The sequence below is a fragment of the Hylobates moloch genome, unplaced genomic scaffold (assembly GCF_009828535.3).
Source record: "Hylobates moloch isolate HMO894 unplaced genomic scaffold, HMol_V3 SCAFFOLD_8, whole genome shotgun sequence".
Lineage (NCBI taxonomy): Eukaryota > Metazoa > Chordata > Mammalia > Primates > Hylobatidae > Hylobates > Hylobates moloch.
The window spans coordinates 66,466,992-66,483,217 of NW_026652283.1; the positions used below are offsets into that span (position 1 = coordinate 66,466,992).

A 16,226-nucleotide genomic window follows, 5' to 3' on the forward strand; every position below is an offset into this window, starting at 1 on the left:
ACGCAATTCAAGTAAATCTTACCCAGAGAAACCAGATTCTGTAAGGATAGGTGCGTCTCCCCCAGGTGCACTCTGGGGCTCCACAATCTTCCTGTTAATGGTCAGTACCATGAGACTTCCTGAACTCAGGGCTTTTTTTTTAATGAAGATGACAAAAGGCTATAAAGGGATGGCGAGGCTCACTGTCACTAATTAGACTCACAACACTTAGATACAATGACCCATGAGCCTAGATACTCTGTGATCATCTTTGGCTGCCCCCAGCCTCCTCTGAGCATCTCACATGGCCTATTCCTGGGATCTTGCTACAGGGCAGGAAGGTTCCAGCTTATTGCTCATGGGCTTAAAGTAGAAATAATGGCAGTAACAATAGGTGGCATAATGGAACACATACTCTTATGGGGTCCTTCACCCCATAAGAATTATTTTATTTTATCCTCACCCCATAAGAAGTATCGTATTTGGCCAGGCACAGTGGCTCATGCCTGTAATCCCAGCACTTTGGGAGGCCGAGGCAGGCAGATCACTTGAGGTCAGGAGTTTGAGATCAGCCTGGCCAGCATGGCAAAACCCCATCTCTACTAAAATTACAAAAATTAGCAGGGCGTGGTGGTGTGTGTGCACCTGTAATCCCAGCCACTTGGGAGGCTGAGGCAGGAGAATCAGTTGAACCTGGGAGGCAGAGGTAGCTGCGAGCTGAGGTCATGCCATCGCACTCCAGCCTGGGCAACAGAGTGAGACTCCATTTAAAAAAAAAGAAGTATCGTATTTAACCCTCACCACCATCTAATGAGACAGGTAGTATTGTTATCCCCATTTTACAGATGAGAAAACAAAGGCTTAGAGAAGTTCCATAATACCCAGTTCAGAAGTACAGTGTATAAGAAGGACCAAAGCTTTAATTTTGTTGCATCTGTTTGACAGAAATTTACATTTGTTATAGGGTATGGCTGCGTCTCTACAGAAGGCAGGGCTTCCCTCTCACATGCTGTGGCCCCTGTAATGATGCAGGTCTGAATCTCAATCCATTCATGGCCATGCAATGAAGTCCCCATGCCCAGGTTCCACTCCAGGCCACTTAAGTCAGAGCCTCAGGGGAGAGGGCGGTGGATTGAGAGTCTGTGTGAGAATGCTCTATTAGTCTCTGGGGCTCCTTTCAAATGCTGAGGTTCTCCTGGGTGCTGTAAATCTTGGGTAGGGATCAGGAACATGAAATAAAACAGCTTCTCCACTTGTACAGAAAAGTAGCTACCATGTAATACCCTGAAACCTCCTAGGAAGCAGCTGCTGGTCCCTTTGGGATGGAATTGGTAGAAATATGAAGAAGCCACAGGAACGCACACAGGGAAGAAGCCAGGACCAAGAAGACAGCGGCAATGCAGTGCCTTTGAGCTGGCATCCTGCAAGACTGTCTGCTGTCCAGGGAAGCCCCTGCACCTTGTGTGTGGCCTCAAGAGCTAAGCCTTAAGCCCCATGAGGGTAGGGACTCAGAAGACTCGACCCAAATATCAGACATCATTGTCTTTTGATTCTCATCACAACCCTTAAGGTAGATATGATTACCCTCCATTTAATAGATGAGGTAACTGAGGCCCAGAGAGGGAAGTGACTTGTCCAAGACCACACAGTTAGTAAGTGGCAGAGGAAGTACTCGAACCCACCTGCACGCAATCCAGAGTTCATTCCATTTCAATAGTTCTCGGCACAGAGCAGATGCCCAATGAATATTTAATTAATTGCGTAACTGAATCAGGTCCTGCATCCCTGCATGGAGCTTTCTGGGCCATGACTGTCTTCATCAGGCCCATCTCTCCCAGCACAGGCATAGTGGGACCCAGGAGAGGAGGGTCCTACACGGGGAATTATGTTGGGGTTAATATCCTCTCCTCCCAACCACACTCAGCACACTTGTCATCAGTCATAAAACTATGCAGAAAGAAAGGAAGAAGGAAGGAAGGAAGGAAGGAAGGAAGGAAGGAAGGAAGGGAGGGAGGGAGGGAGGGAGGGAGGAAGGAAGGAAGGAAGAAAGGAAACTTGTTCATATTATTTATCTCAGGGAGGTGCCCAATCCCTCTGCCCCTTTGTGTTGTGCTGAGTCTGCACAACACAAAGAAATATTTCTTATTCGCGCTAAATTTACTGTCCAGTAATTTTTCTATTCTCATTTTTTGTGACAAGCAGCTGAGTGATTTTCTCCTGGCTTTTCTTCTGAGTCTCGACCAGTCCCATAAATCGCCATGGTTATCTCCTCTGCAGTCCTCACAGCAAAAAGTCACCCCAGCTTTGGTGGCCTTCATGGGGGCTGGCTTGTCAACCAGAGGCCTTTAGATCCTCCCTAGGTCAGTGAGGACTTCCAGCAATACCTTGGGGCCAGAGGGCAGGCACACCTGGGGCTGGGCCCAGCATCTTCCTCATCGCTGAAGCTCAGCCCTGAAAAATTCCATGATATCGAGTGATTGTCTACCCTGTGCCCTGCACTCTGATGCCAGGGCTGGAGGAAGAGGCAATAATGAAGATGCAGCCATTGGTCTCAGGTGCTGACAGCCTAGACGGAGGGACAGCTGAGTCCTGAGGAGCTGGGTTTGTAGAGCGCTTTGGGGGATATGGGCTCTTGAACTGACATCCTCTCACTTTTTCCTCAGGGGCTCAGGTGGTGGGACAGTCTCATTTCAACAGATGTTGAGTGGAGGGGTAGAACACAGGCCTAGAAGAAGATCTAGCTCAACAGGCAAGGAAGTAGAAAAATATGGGTGTGTTCAAGGAAGAATGGGGTGTAAAAGACAAGAGCAGAGGGATAGGGTGGCACAAAGCTGTGGTCTTTTCAGGCCTGTGCTGGTTATGGCAGAGCCCTAACATGGCTGGACAAAGAGCTTGGACTCTCGTCCGAGTGGCTGGATCATCAATGGTCTCTGGGCAGGGTCTACGGGAAGTTTGCAGAGATCAGCTGCCTGGGGGCAAGAGGGGTCCTGAATCAGGGCTGGAGTCAAAAGCCTGGGGACAGAGGGATTCAGGGTGGTGGGGGGGTGGGGACCCTGGCGGCTGCCTGTGAATCATCTGCTTCCATAGTTCGTCGGGGAGGCCAAAACTTTGCTGGCATGGAGGGGTAGGTAGGGCTGGCCCAGGGGCAGGAAGGGGGCGAGAACTGCTAGGGATCAGTCCTGGGCTGCCTGTCACCGTGTGCTCTGAACCCGAATGCCTCAGTGTCCGAGTGTGGGTGGCAGGAGGATCTGACGATGAGTACATTAAAGGCAGTGTCTGAGAAATGTTAGTTTTCACCCTGTTCAGCAGAAGAGGCAGCTGACAGAGCATACATAACCTGCCCCAAATCACACAGCCAGAAAGAATGACAGCACTGCCACATATGGCCCTCATCTGGGTCCAAAGGCCACCAGAGGGCGCCCAGGTCTTGGGAGACAGACACTAGCAGGGCTGGCCTGGGACCTCTGCTCTAGTTACCAGGCAGGGGTGGAGTGAGATGGATACCACACCCTGTTTTACAGATTGAGTTGCCGCACATTTACCTAGTAGGAAGTATGGTCAGACTAAAATCCGAGTCTCCTCGTTCACAGTGCAGTGACGTTCCAAATAAAAACACTAGCCGGGCGCGGTGGCTCACGCTTGTAATCCCAGCACTTTGGGAGGCCGAGGCGGGCGGATCACGAGGTCAGGAGATCGAGACCACGGTGAAACCCCGTCTCTACTAAAAAACACAAAAAATTAGCCGGGCGTGGTGGCGGGCGCCTGTAGTCCCAGCTACTCGGAGAGGCTGAGGCAGGAGAATGGCGTGAACCCGGGAGGCGGAGCTTGCAGTGAGCCGAGATTGCGCCACTGCACTCCAGCCTGGGCGACAGAGCGAGACTCTGTCTCAAAAAACAAACAAACAAACAAAAAAAAACACTAATTTTTTTTTTTTTTTGAGACGGAGCCTCACTCTGTGTGCCAGGCTGAAGTGCAGTGGCGTGATCTCGGCTCACTGCAACCTCTGCCTCCCAGGTTCCAGCGATTCTCCTGCCTCAGCCTCCAGAGTGGCTGTGATTACAAGTGCCCGCCACCACGCCCAGCTAATTTTCGTATTTTTAGTAGAGACGGGGTTTCACCACGTTGGCCAGGCTGGACTTGAACTCCTGATCTCAAGTGATCCACCCATATCGGCCTCCCAAAGTGCTGGGATTACAGGCGTGAGCCACCGCCCCCAGCCCAAAAATGCAAACTTTTATTTAACCAGAGTATTTAGTGTATCTGCATTCTTCAGCCCATTGTACTCCAATGGCAGTGCCAACTAAACGTGCATTAATTACAGCTTGACAAAGGTTAATATGTCACTAGGAGTTAGGGGCCTCTGGGAAATTTGCAGTGGGAGGAGCTAACACAGAAGGGACCTTTGAGCTGCATTTTGTAGGATGCATCAAATGTTACCAAATAGTAGGGTTTCAGGGAGAGAAATGGAGGGAACATGAAGAGGGAACAGTGCATGCAAGGCACAGGGCAAATAGTCTGGAAGAGCAAGGCGTGTCCTGGGAATGGGGTGTGTGTAGTGGGAGGAGGCAAGACAGAAAAGGCTGAGGCCATGGAGCTGGGACTGGGGAACAGGAAGATGCTGGGCCTAGGTGGGGAGGGGCACCAAAGGTACCTCTGTCTGTTGCCCATGAAACACTTCAGGGCACAGAGAAGGGAAGCCGAGCACCAGATCCCACTGTCCTGGGTGGGAGAGTGCTTGGCACTGAGGAGGCAGGGAGTGGGGGGACAGTTAACCGAGATTCTCCCTGTCCTAGTTAACTGTTAGATATTGAAATGATCTCATTTGACCATCATTTGACCTATTGTCTCCCTGTGGGTAGGCCTCAGAGCCACACACCTCAGGCCAGGAGTACCATTCATCCAGACGTGAACATCTTCCTGAGGCTTCCAGAGTTCTTGGTTCACACAGGGGCTAACATGGCTGGGCTTCTGCTGCAGTGGTAGGAGCTCTGTGCACAGAGAACAGCCTCATCTGCTCGCCTTGTTTCCACCTCCCCTCCCGTTGCCCCAGGTTCTTTGGCCCCACAGCAGCCACATCTGCCATTGGTGCCAATAGGTTTTCCAGGAGCTGGTTGAGGTGGGAGGGAGGGAGAGGGTTGTGATCAGACTGAGGCATGGGGATTGGATATAGTCTCCATGTCATGATTTCTTTGGTCACAGTCAGTCCTAGTGCCACCCTGGGGTGATGGGGATGTGTTCTGGTCACCTTGGGCCTGGCTGACCAGCTTTATCTCTTGGCACAGAGGCACAGAGCTTCGGCCTGCTGGATCCCAAACTCTGCTACCTGCTGGATGGAATCCTCTTCATCTATGGTGTCATTCTCACTGCCCTGTTCCTGAGAGTGAAGGTGGGTACCACTGGGCTTTGGGAGGAGGGCACGGGGTCCCCCACTTGATGGATGTTCAGAGGGGCCTTGGTCTTGGAAAGTCTCAAGCTTGGGTGGTGCCTAGGGCTTGGTATCCAGGAGCAAAGCAGGGACCAGCCAAGTGTGTGCCTTGAGTGGGCTGAGGAGGAGGTGGCAGTGTCTGGCTGAGATGGACAGGGTGGGAGGGAGAACCTGGTGCTAGGCGCCTCCATGACAAGCCGTATAAATGTGTGCACATCAGTGTCCCAGGGAAGGCGATGCTGCTGGTGACAAAGGGGCTTATATTCAGGCAGAGGTCCTTCTTTCCAAGGGTGAATGAAGGCCATGTTAGCCTTTCTCTTGAAAAGGCCCTTTCCTCATCTGTAATTGGGAGAGCAGACCAGAGCATGGGTTTTTCACTTGGTACCTTGCAGACCCTGGATTTCTTCGTGGGGCTGGTCATGGTGTGGGCAGAGAGTGGAAGAATTTAGGAGTAAAGGGGAGGATCCAGTCCCAGTCATCACTTCAGTGCTCCTCAACCCATTTCTTGTTTGAATGTTGGACTTTGGCATAATATTTTATTTGAAAAACCAAATCTTACTGAGTTTCTTGTTTTAAGTTTGAAAATGCTGCCCTAGATGATTTCTAAGGTTGTTTCCAATGCTCTAGATCTGTAAGACATTGCAGTTTCTCCCGCCTGAAGCGGCATGAAGTGAAGCAAGAGTGAGGCTGTGTCAGCTTCCAACAGATGCTCAGGACACTAAGCGAACGCGAGGCTTCCTGGGCACCGGCGCAGCCGGGCGATGGCTGAGGGCTGAGCGAGTGATGCACCTACAGCACCCGGCTCAGGGGGTCAAGATAGGAGGCGGGATCTTGACCAGCCGCCATCCACCCTTTGGATTGTCCTCAGAGTCCCCGCAGGAAGGGATCCTAGAGAATACTCATGTCCCCGGGGGCGCAGACCAAGAACCTTACACCTCTGCGCACGCGCGAGGGCGCTAGCCTGGGAAGACTAAACTCCAGCGTGTCCTGGGCCAGCGTGATGGATGCACGTGTCACAGGCGGGAGGAAAAAGGACAGTTGGGCTCAGAAAAAGGGGCTGCCACCCCCCGGCCCCTGCAAGGGCTCAGCCCCAGGAGGCAGGGCAGCATTGTTAGTTGCCAAGGAGCGGAGTAGGGCTGTCCCTCGGGTCGCCGCGCGCCCTGGCACCCCGGCACCCCTGCGCGCCCTCGCGGAGCAGTAACGCGCTTTGCTCTCTGTGTTGCAGTTCAGCAGGAGCGCAGACGCCCCCGCGTACCAGCAGGGCCAGAACCAGCTCTATAACGTAAGTCAGCCTCGTCGTAGACCCTACGGAAAGGAAGGGCAGTCCCCTCCTCGGACCTAGGGAACACGCCCGCCAGAGTCTCGGGTTTAGGTTTGGTCCCTAGCTGTCACCTCTGCGACCCGGCTGCAACTCGTTTAACCTCAGTTTTCTAACCCGTAAAACAGGTGTAGTAATTGTACGTGTCTCAAAGGGCGTCATAAAGATTACATGCTTTAATGGCTTGATGCATGGAACGAGCTTAGTCTAGTGCCTGCCACTAGTGAGCACCCAAGCCGTCAGCAATTTGCAAAGGCTAGATTGGGGTGGAGAAGGAATGTATTAGAATCTTCCCAGCAGAGGGGAAAGCGATTTCACACTGCCTGTGCAATGGGACTGTGGTGGAATTGACTACCACCTCTGAGCCCCCGCTTCTCTATTTGCTCATGAGAATGTTGTTCCTTATCCCGTTGGACTGATCAGCATATAGTACTTGATGACCTTTGGGGATCCCATCCGCCGTCATGTTAATGTGTGTTCTCTGAGATGTCCTCTGGGATGATGGTCTCCAGATGGACCAGTTACCATCCCCTCCCCAGCCCCTGCCCCTCTTTTTGTGAGCCACCCCAGAGAGGGAAACCACACTCCCCAGTCCAGCTGGCTCCATCCTTCTGAGTTTCCTCCGTCCTGTGTCTGACACTTTCTTATCTGTTATAGGAGCTCAATCTAGGACGAAGAGAGGAGTATGATGTTTTGGACAAGAGACGTGGCCAGGACCCTGAGATGGGGGGAAAGCCGGTAGGTGTTCCTCTATCTTCCTGTGTGTTCCTGCATGTGTGGTGGGGCTCAGCCCAGGCTGTGGGGGAGGGCTCCTCAGCTCACTCTGCAACCAGACTTGACCCTCACATGTGTGGGCCCAGGACAAGAGAAGAGATGGAGACCCACTTGCTGCTGCACCCTCTTCCTTCCTCCTTGGCTCCATTCTGCATCTCAAGGGGCCTCATCCCTGGACGTGGCACCCCACTGCTCATGTCTAAGCTCTACCCACTTCCCCTCAAACTGCTCCTTGGCCATCCTGAGACGCACACACGGTGGCACCATCTGCCCCAAGAGGACAGACCTGGTGAAGAGGTCCATACAGGAGGGGCCCAAGACCCCTGGATAACCCACATATGGTCAGGGTATGGTCCCTGGGGGGCTTTGACCTCTTGGCTTTGTAGACACTATACCCTGTGGGTAGGGGAGCAGCTAGATGACACCACAGTAGGGTAGCGTCCTCTTTGTTTTTTCCGCTTCATTCTGATTTCCTTCTTTCCTTCCTTCCTTCCTATGTCTTCCTTTCTATTTATTTTATATTGACAAATTATAGTTCTACATATTTATGGGGTATGAAGTATTGTTATGATTTTTGAATATAATATGAAATGATTAAATTAAGCTAATTAACATTTATCACTTCAAATATTAACTTTTTTTGTGATGAGAACATTAGCAACTTACTCTTAGATATATTAAAATATATAGTACTCACGTATTAGCTATATTCAGCATGTTGTGCTGTTGATGTAAAAATAAATTACTCTTCCTATCTAATTGAGGCTTTGTACCCTGTGACTATCATCTCCCCATTCCCCCCATTCCCCAGCCTCTGGTAAACATCATGCTACTTATCCATGCTTCAGTGAGTTAAACTGTTTTAGATTCCACATATAGGTGAGAACATGGAGTGTTTGTCTTTCTGTGCCTGGCTGATTTCACTTAGCATAATGGTCTCTAGTTCCATCCACGTTAGAGTGAGTAACAGAATTTCTTCCTTTTTAAAAGCTGAATAGTATTCTATTGTGTGTATGTTCCACAGTGTCTTTATCTGTTCATTCTTTGATGGACCCTTAGGTTGATTCCATAACTTGGTTATTGGTTTCTTTTTTTTTTTTTTCTTTTCTTTTCTTTTTTTTTTTTTTTTTGAGACAGCGTTTAGCTTTTGTTGCCCAGGCTGGTGTGCAATGGCACAGTCTCGGCTCACCACAACCTCTGCCTCTCGGGTTCAAGCAATTCTCCTACCTCAGCCTCCCGAGTAGCTGGGATTACAGGCATGTGCCACCACGCTTGGCTAATTTTGTAGTTTTTTAGTAGAGACGGGGTTTCTCCATGTTGGTCAGGCTGGTCTCGAACTTTCGACCTCAAGTGATCTGCCCGCCTCCGCCAACCAAAGTGCTGGGATTCCAGGCGTGAGCCACCACCCCCGGCCTTGGTTATTGTTAATAGGGCTACAATCTGGAATCACAGGTGTGAGCCCCTGCGCCCGGCCGTGGTTATCGTTAATAGTGCTACAATCAACATGGGAGTATAGACATTTCTTCAACAAACAGACTTCAAATCTTTTGGGTAAATACCCAGAAGTGGGCTTGTTGGGTCATAGGGTAGTTCTATTTTTAGTTTTTTTGTGGAGCCTCAATACTCTTTTCCATAATGGTTGTATTAATTTACATTCCCACCAAGAGTGTTCAAGGGTTTCCTTTTCTCTCCATCCTCGCCAACTATTGTTGTCTTTTGTCTTTTTGGTAATGCCCACCGTAACAAGTGTGAGGTGATCTCATTGTGGTTTTACTTTTTATCTCCCTAATGGTTAGTGATGTTAAGCATTTTTTCATGTGTCTCTTAGCCATTTATATGTCTTCTTTTGAGAAATGTCTATTCACCTATGATTTATTGTGGAAGTTTTACAGTTTCAGGCCTTATGTTTAAGTCTTTAATCCATTTTGAGTTGATTTTTTTTTATATGGTGTGAGATGAGGTCCAATTTCATTATTTTGCATGTGGATATCCAGGTTTTCCAACACCATTTATTGAAAAGACCATTCATTTCCCATTGTATATTCTTGGCACCTTTTGCTAATTGCTCGGCTGGGACCTATGTTACTATATTGAATAGAAGTAGTGAGTGTGGGCATCTTTGTCTTGTTTCAGATCTTAGAAGAAAGGGAGGAAAGGCTTCAGCTTTTCCCTGCTGAGTGTGGTGTTAGCTGTGGATTGGTCGTATGTGGCCTTTATTGTGTGGAGGCACATTCCTTCTATACCTAATTTGTTGAGAGTTTTTAGCATGAAAGGATGTTAAGTTTTGTCAATTGCTTTTCCTGCATCAATGAGATGATCAGGATTTTTGTACTTCATTCTGTTAATGTGGTGTATCACGTTTATTGATTTCGTTTGTTGAACCATCCTTGCATCCCAGGGATTAATCCCACTTGATCACAGTGAATGATACTTTTAATGTGTTGTTAAATTTGGCTTGTTAGGGTCCTCTTAAGTGCAGGGCTCAGGACAAAGGACAGGCCTGTCCTGGTGTAAGGGCAGTGCTGCCAGATGCTGCCAGTGGTCACGCCTGTCCATCCAGCCCCTGTCCAGGCTGATCCCTGTGCTGGTTGTGTTGTTGTTAGAGTGAATGGGCAGTAGAGAGGCTGTTGATTTCATTGACCACTCCTCACCCCCACCATCCAAGTTTATCTTGCCTCCTCTCCTCTTGTCAGGACTAGGAGGGTGTGGGGAGGGCAACTTTCAGTAGGCACTCACTACCAGTGTCTGGCCCTGCTCCAAATGATGGTATGTGACACCTTTTGTCTTCAGCCAAAAGTCCCTCTTGTCAGCTTGTGATATGTGTGGGGGTCTGTCTGCAAAGGGACAATCTGCAGGCGTCCTGATGGCCTGCCCTGGGCAATGCTGGGGTTGGGTGGGCCCCTCTGGAAGAGCGAAGTGTGTATCCAACTGCAGGTAACCAAGTATGAGCCATGTAGTGCCGTGAAGGCCCCAACAGTGGCCTAGGCAAGGCCTGGGGTAGCACAGGGAGGAGAAAGGCAGAGGGCAGAGCCCCAGGGAACTACAGTCAGGGGGCAGGATGGGGTTTGCTGTACTTTCATGGCTTGGGTTTGTGTTTCTCTCCTTCTAACGTCTTTCCTTTTTGTTTCCTAGCAGAGAAGGAAGAACCCGCAGGAAGGCCTGTACAATGTGAGTAGAGGAGACCTCACATTTGACCTTGGAAAGTTGGAGGAAGGGCTGGAGGAGGGCTCTGGAGGAACGCAGTTGCTCCTCACTCTGTGGTCTTTGTCTGTCCAGAACTTCCCTTCTTGGATTGAGTAATGTCTCACCTGCTTGCGGCCTGCAGCAGCACCTGCTTCTAGAAAGTCTCCTTAGCTGAAAAGTGCCGAGTAATCTCCCTTCCCTCTCTCCCTGACCCCTGCTGCTGGAGTTCCCAGGTTGATCAGCCTGGGGTGTAGGGGGACACAGCAAGGTCAAGCTAGGCAAGGACAAGGTGGCTGGCCCCTTCGAGGGGCTCCTGTCCTGGGTGCTGAAGTCTTCTGAGTGTCCGCCCTTATAGGAAGGTCAACCTCACCCTCCTGGGTGTGACCCTGAACCCTGATTGTCTATCTGGGTTGCCGTGCAGGAGACCCTTGCAGGTGGCAGCCTCCTGTGAAGGAGATGCCTCCCCGCCCCTCCTGCGGGGAGGGTTGATCTACAGCCCATTTGGCTGTGTAAAGAGACAACTTGCTCAGATAAATGATTCTGGGGCCCCAGGTGAGCCCTTGTTTTGCCCAGTCTCCGTGTCTTTGTCTAGAACTCCACCTCCTATCTTTTTGAGCCTAACTTGAGCTCCTCAGCTCAGTGCAAAGAGCTGGCAGCTCGGAGGAGACTCCAAAGGGCTGAGGATGAGGGGGGTGGGCTGGAGCTGGTTGTGGGCAGAGAAGTTTGTGTGCATAAGGTTTGGAGCCTTGATTGTGGGAGCCCTCCCTCCATGCCACTGCTGCCAATTTGGGGATCAAGAAGTTTCCTCTTGTAGGGGAGCCTGCTGCTTTCTGCATTCGTTGGTAAAAATCAGTGTTCCATGCCCTCTTCTGCAGGCACTGCAGAAAGATAAGATGGCGGAGGCCTACAGTGAGATTGGGATGAAAGGCGAGGTGAGTGTTGCTGTTTCTTAATTCCCGAGGGAGTTAGTTCCTCTTGGTCCTCCAGACACGCCTGCTGCAGGCCTCCTTTCCCATCCACTCCTCATCCCAGCTGCAAACGCCCATGTGCTGGCCATCAGAGGTGAAGGTGAACCTGGCTGTCACCCAGTTGGGCAGAACATAAGAAACTAAGGAAGGGCTGATGCTCTTTCAGTACTGAAAACCAAATCTAGATTCTATGACAGCCTAAGCTTCGCAAAAGCAGGTCCGTTTTAATAACAGGAAGCATCGAGTGCTTAATATGTGCTGCCGTGTTCAGTGCTCAGGACCACAGGTCCCAGGGCAACATGAAAACGTTGGACCCCCTTGTTCATCAACAATTAAGAATTTCAAAATGGTGAGAGTGAAGCATTGACCCCTTCCAAGCAGGGGTTCTCTGTAGTTTTATTTAAATCCCACAACAACCCAACGAGAAACATGTGCCCTGCGAGGCACAAGGAGGTTAAGTGACTTACCCAAGGTCTTCTAGCTGGTAAACGGGCCTGTGATTGAACTATGCCAGAGCTCGTAACTGCTCAAAACAGCTGGTTATCAGTGAGCAGAAATGACTAGCCAAGAACTTTAAGAGCTGAAGGGAAGCCTATTTATCCAAGCAGTGGGCAACATAGGTCCGGTGGGCCCTAGACCTTAGGAATCTGATGTCTGTGAGGATCTGAGTGGGGTGGAGCAAACCCAAGCCCCACTATGGCCAGGCCTCATCTTACCCTGCAGAGATGAAGGTCTGACCAGGGGCCTGAGGATCCTTCTCTCCCAGGGGCAGGGGTGCTGCTGGGAGACAGTTACCTCTGACTTCCTGGGTACCTTGGGAGGGGCCCTTGAGCAGAAATGCCACTACTGACTGCCTGACTTTCTGATCCTTTTCTCATTTCACTCCCAAAGAACCAGCGCCGGAGGGGCAAAGGGCACGATGGCCTTTACCAGGTAGGAGCTGCCAGTGTCCCTTCTGCGGAAGGGGCACCACCTGACAAGGGGCAAGATGAAGGCCCCCACATTTTGCCTGCTGGTGGCACCAGCTCTTGCCAACAGCTGGGCAGGGCAAGCCCAGGGCACCCATTTAGGCCAGCGGCAACACCACTGCCAATAAGTCCCTAGAGCACAGCTGGGACTCGGCCATTCAAGCGAATTACTTGGCTCCAACCATGCCTTGCTTGGCCATGGCAGACAGAGCAGCAGCTGTCCGGAGGGTACGCGGCCTCCCCGCAGATGCAGATGGAGGCAAAGGACCACACAACTGATTATCCTGCCTCTTTGGGTTCTTGTAGAACCCTCACTCTGCGTCATTTCCTTAGGCCTAGTAAGATGAGAGGTTGGCTGGGAAGACTGAAGGAAAAAAAGCTAAGAAAAATGGCAGCTTCAAAAATAAAATGTTATGTAGTTAGGTGCCTGGTTTTTGCAAATCAGTGCAGGCAATTATGCAAGCTAAGCACGGTCAACCTACTTCTCTAAAATATGATCCCCAGCAGGTTGTCATTTCTCTCCTTCTGGCTCCCATGGGCTGTTCATAGCTTGTTCTTCTGACTCTAGTGTCAGGATGCCCAGCTTGCCTGAGTTGAGTGATATCAAAAGGGCCCCAGAAACTTACCTGTGTGTGGCTGCTGTTGATCCGTCTCCTTCCTGGCCCGCGGACCGGGGGACAGGCATTCCAGCAGGTTTGGGGCCAGCCTTGTAGACCTGTTCCTGACCAAGAAAATACTAGAATCACCGGGCCTGGGAAGGGAAGGAGGCTCAAAGAGGGCTGAGGCCAAGGAGCCCCTCTTCTCCCTGTGACAAGTCCAGGCTTCCTTTGGGCCCAGGTGTCAGGGACAGCAGATTCTCTGGAGCAGGCCTGGGCCCTCCCCCTGATTCCTGCCCAATATGGGAGGTGGGAGACTCCTTTCTCTTAGGTCCAACAGGAAGTTGGCGGGGCCCAAGCACTGTAAGGCACAGCATTTGAGGAGCTGAGAAGAGGGGTGAGAATTTAGCTGGAAAGGAGGTGCTGCAAGGCCATTCCCAGCAGGGCACAGAACCCATCTAACAAAGCTGTTGCAGCCAAGGCTCCCACCCCGTGGGGTCAGGGGGATTTTTCCTGGGCCTCTGGAGGCTGGGTGGGTGGTCACGGGGCTGTGCTGCAGAGACACCTGTTGGCCTCTGGGTTGGCTCCTGCCCACACAGGCTACTGACCCACTCTTGTTTTCTGATTTGCTTTCACCAGGGTCTCAGTACAGCCACCAAGGACACCTACGATGCCCTTCACATGCAGGCCCTGCCCCCTCGCTAACAGCCAGGGGATTTCGCCACTCAAAGGCCAGACCCGCAGACACCCAGATTATGAGACACAGGATGAAGCATTTATAACCCGGTTCACTCATCTTGTCAGCCACTGAAATATTCCCCTTTATGTACAGGATGCTTTGGTCATATTTAGCTCCAAACCATCACACACAGACTGTTGTCCCTGCACTCTTTAAGGGAGTGTACCCCCAGGGCTTACGACCCTGGCCTTGGGCCCTCTGGTTTGCTGGTTGTGCAAGTAGACCTGTCTCCTGGTGGTTCCTCGTTCTCCCTGGGAGGCGGGCACGCTGCCGCTCACAGCTGAGTTGTTGACTCTGTTTTGTAAAGTCCCCAGAGAAAGCGCAGATGCTAGCACATGCCCTAATGTCTGTATCATTCTGTCAGTGTCTGAGTGGCTTCACTCCTGCTGTAAATTTGGCTTCTGTTGTCACCTTCACCTCCTTTCAAGGTAACTGTACTGGGCCATGTTGCGCCTCCCTGGTGAGAGGGCCGGGCAGAGGGGCAGACGGAAAGGAGCCTAGGCCGGGTGCACCCAGGGAGCTGCAGGGGCATGGTAAGGTGGGCGGGCAGGGGAGGGTCAGCCAGAGCCTGCGAGGGCAGCGGGAGCCTCCCTGCCTCAGGCCTCTGTGCTGCACCATTGAACTGTACCACGTGCTACGGGGTCCAGAAGATGAACAGACTGACCTTGATGAGCTGTGCACAAAGTGGCATAAAAAACAGTGTGGTTACACAGTGTGAATAAAGTGCCGGGGAGCAAGAGGAGGCCCTTGATTCACCTCATGCTTTCAGCGAATGACAAAATCATCTTTGTGAAGGCCTCGCAGGAAGACCCAACACATGGGACCTATAACTGCCCAGCGGACAGTGGCAGGACAGGAAAAACCCCAGTCAATGTGCTAGGACACTGCTATGTCATTACAGGGCACAGGCCATGGATGGAAAATGCTCTCTGCTCTGCTTTTTTTCTACTGTTTTAATTTATATTGGCATGCTAAAGCCTTCCTATTTTGCATAATAAATGCTTCAGTGAAAATGCAGCTTTACTCTAAGCTTTATTTCAGCAGTCAAGCTTGTAATGGCAATTTAGTCATCAGTAAATCAGCAGGTTGCCCTTGGAGGAGGAGGGGAGCAAAACTGCTGATTCTCAGGAGAGAACAGGACAGTTCCTGGGAACGAGCACATGAGCGCAGGTGCATCCTGCGGCTCAGAATGCGGCCATATGGGTGGCGTCGCACAGGGCAAGTGGGCCAGGCATCCCGGCTGGGTGGCTGTGCCTTAGACAGAGAGAGTGGGGCTCAGTGCAATACAGTGTGTCAGGATGTGCCCAGTCTTATGCCAGAAACAGAGAGGGTTTTGGGAAAGGAGCCCTGCAGCACGGCACCAGCTTGTCGGGTGCAGGAAAACAAGCACGAAAGGCTGGCCTGGCACTCAGGCATCGGAATAGGCAGCGTGTGAGCAGACGGTGTCCGGAAGTTATGCACAGCAGCTGATGCCACAGCGCAAAATGTCTCAGTGCATAGGGTTTGAGGGACGGATGGAGGACAAGTCTTTTAGATGTTTCCCTCACAAAAGGTGGCCCTGTCCCTACTAGTATTTCCTCTCACTGCAGTGGCTGTATATAAGGCCCCAATTCAACAAGCCCACCAACTAATATTGTGTAAAGACTGAAATCTGTATCTTTTTCAAAAAAGAAATCCAAGACCACGACTGTTAAAAGCCCCTGAAAATTTAGGATTTCCAACAGGAGCCAAGCACATCATTGCTAGGCATATTTAACAATTCACAGGCAACTCATAAGGACAAGGCATTTGATTTGTAACTCAGCCTCAGGGGAATTCTGCTACTCACTGGGCTTTTAAAACTGAAGTCTGGTTCATCTATTAGTGAAAGAGAGTGCCTCTCACACCGAGGGCTTGTGCTAGACCAAGTTTCAAGGTCAGCTGACGTATATACAGGCTGTGTGACCTGGATGGCTGGTTTGAAAAAAGTGAGTTGATCCAATTCTGTCAAGAATATGTCTTAGTCTGGGCATGGTGGCTCATGCCTGTAATCCCAGCACTTTGTGAGGCTAAGGCAGGAGAATCCTTTGAGCCCAGGAGTTTGAGACCAGCCTGGGCAACGCAGGAGGACCCCATCTCTACAAAAAAATACAGCTGGGCATGGTGGCACATGCCTGTGTTCCTTGCTACTCGGGATGCTGAAGCTAGAGGATCGCTTGAGCACAGGAGGTCAAGGCTGCAGTGAGCCGAAATCCAGCCTGGGTAACAGAGGGAGCCCCTATCTCAATGTGTATATA

At 50.9% G+C, this 16,226-nt stretch overlaps 1 protein-coding gene across 1 annotated transcript in view; it reads left to right on the plus strand.

Annotated features, from left to right (window-relative positions):
- The window catches only part of CD247 (CD247 molecule), an 88,891-nt gene extending 73,964 nt beyond the window's left edge, over positions 1-14,927 (plus strand). Inside the window, exons 2-8 of the mRNA XM_058442992.1 lie at positions 5,262-5,365; positions 6,630-6,686; positions 7,380-7,460; positions 10,632-10,664; positions 11,555-11,611; positions 12,539-12,580; positions 13,851-14,927. Of these exons, the coding sequence (XP_058298975.1) occupies positions 5,262-5,365; positions 6,630-6,686; positions 7,380-7,460; positions 10,632-10,664; positions 11,555-11,611; positions 12,539-12,580; positions 13,851-13,916 (440 nt within the window). The 3' untranslated portion in view covers positions 13,917-14,927. The remainder of the gene's footprint in view (positions 1-5,261; positions 5,366-6,629; positions 6,687-7,379; positions 7,461-10,631; positions 10,665-11,554; positions 11,612-12,538; positions 12,581-13,850) is intronic.
- Positions 14,928-16,226: the final 1,299 nt, after the last annotated feature.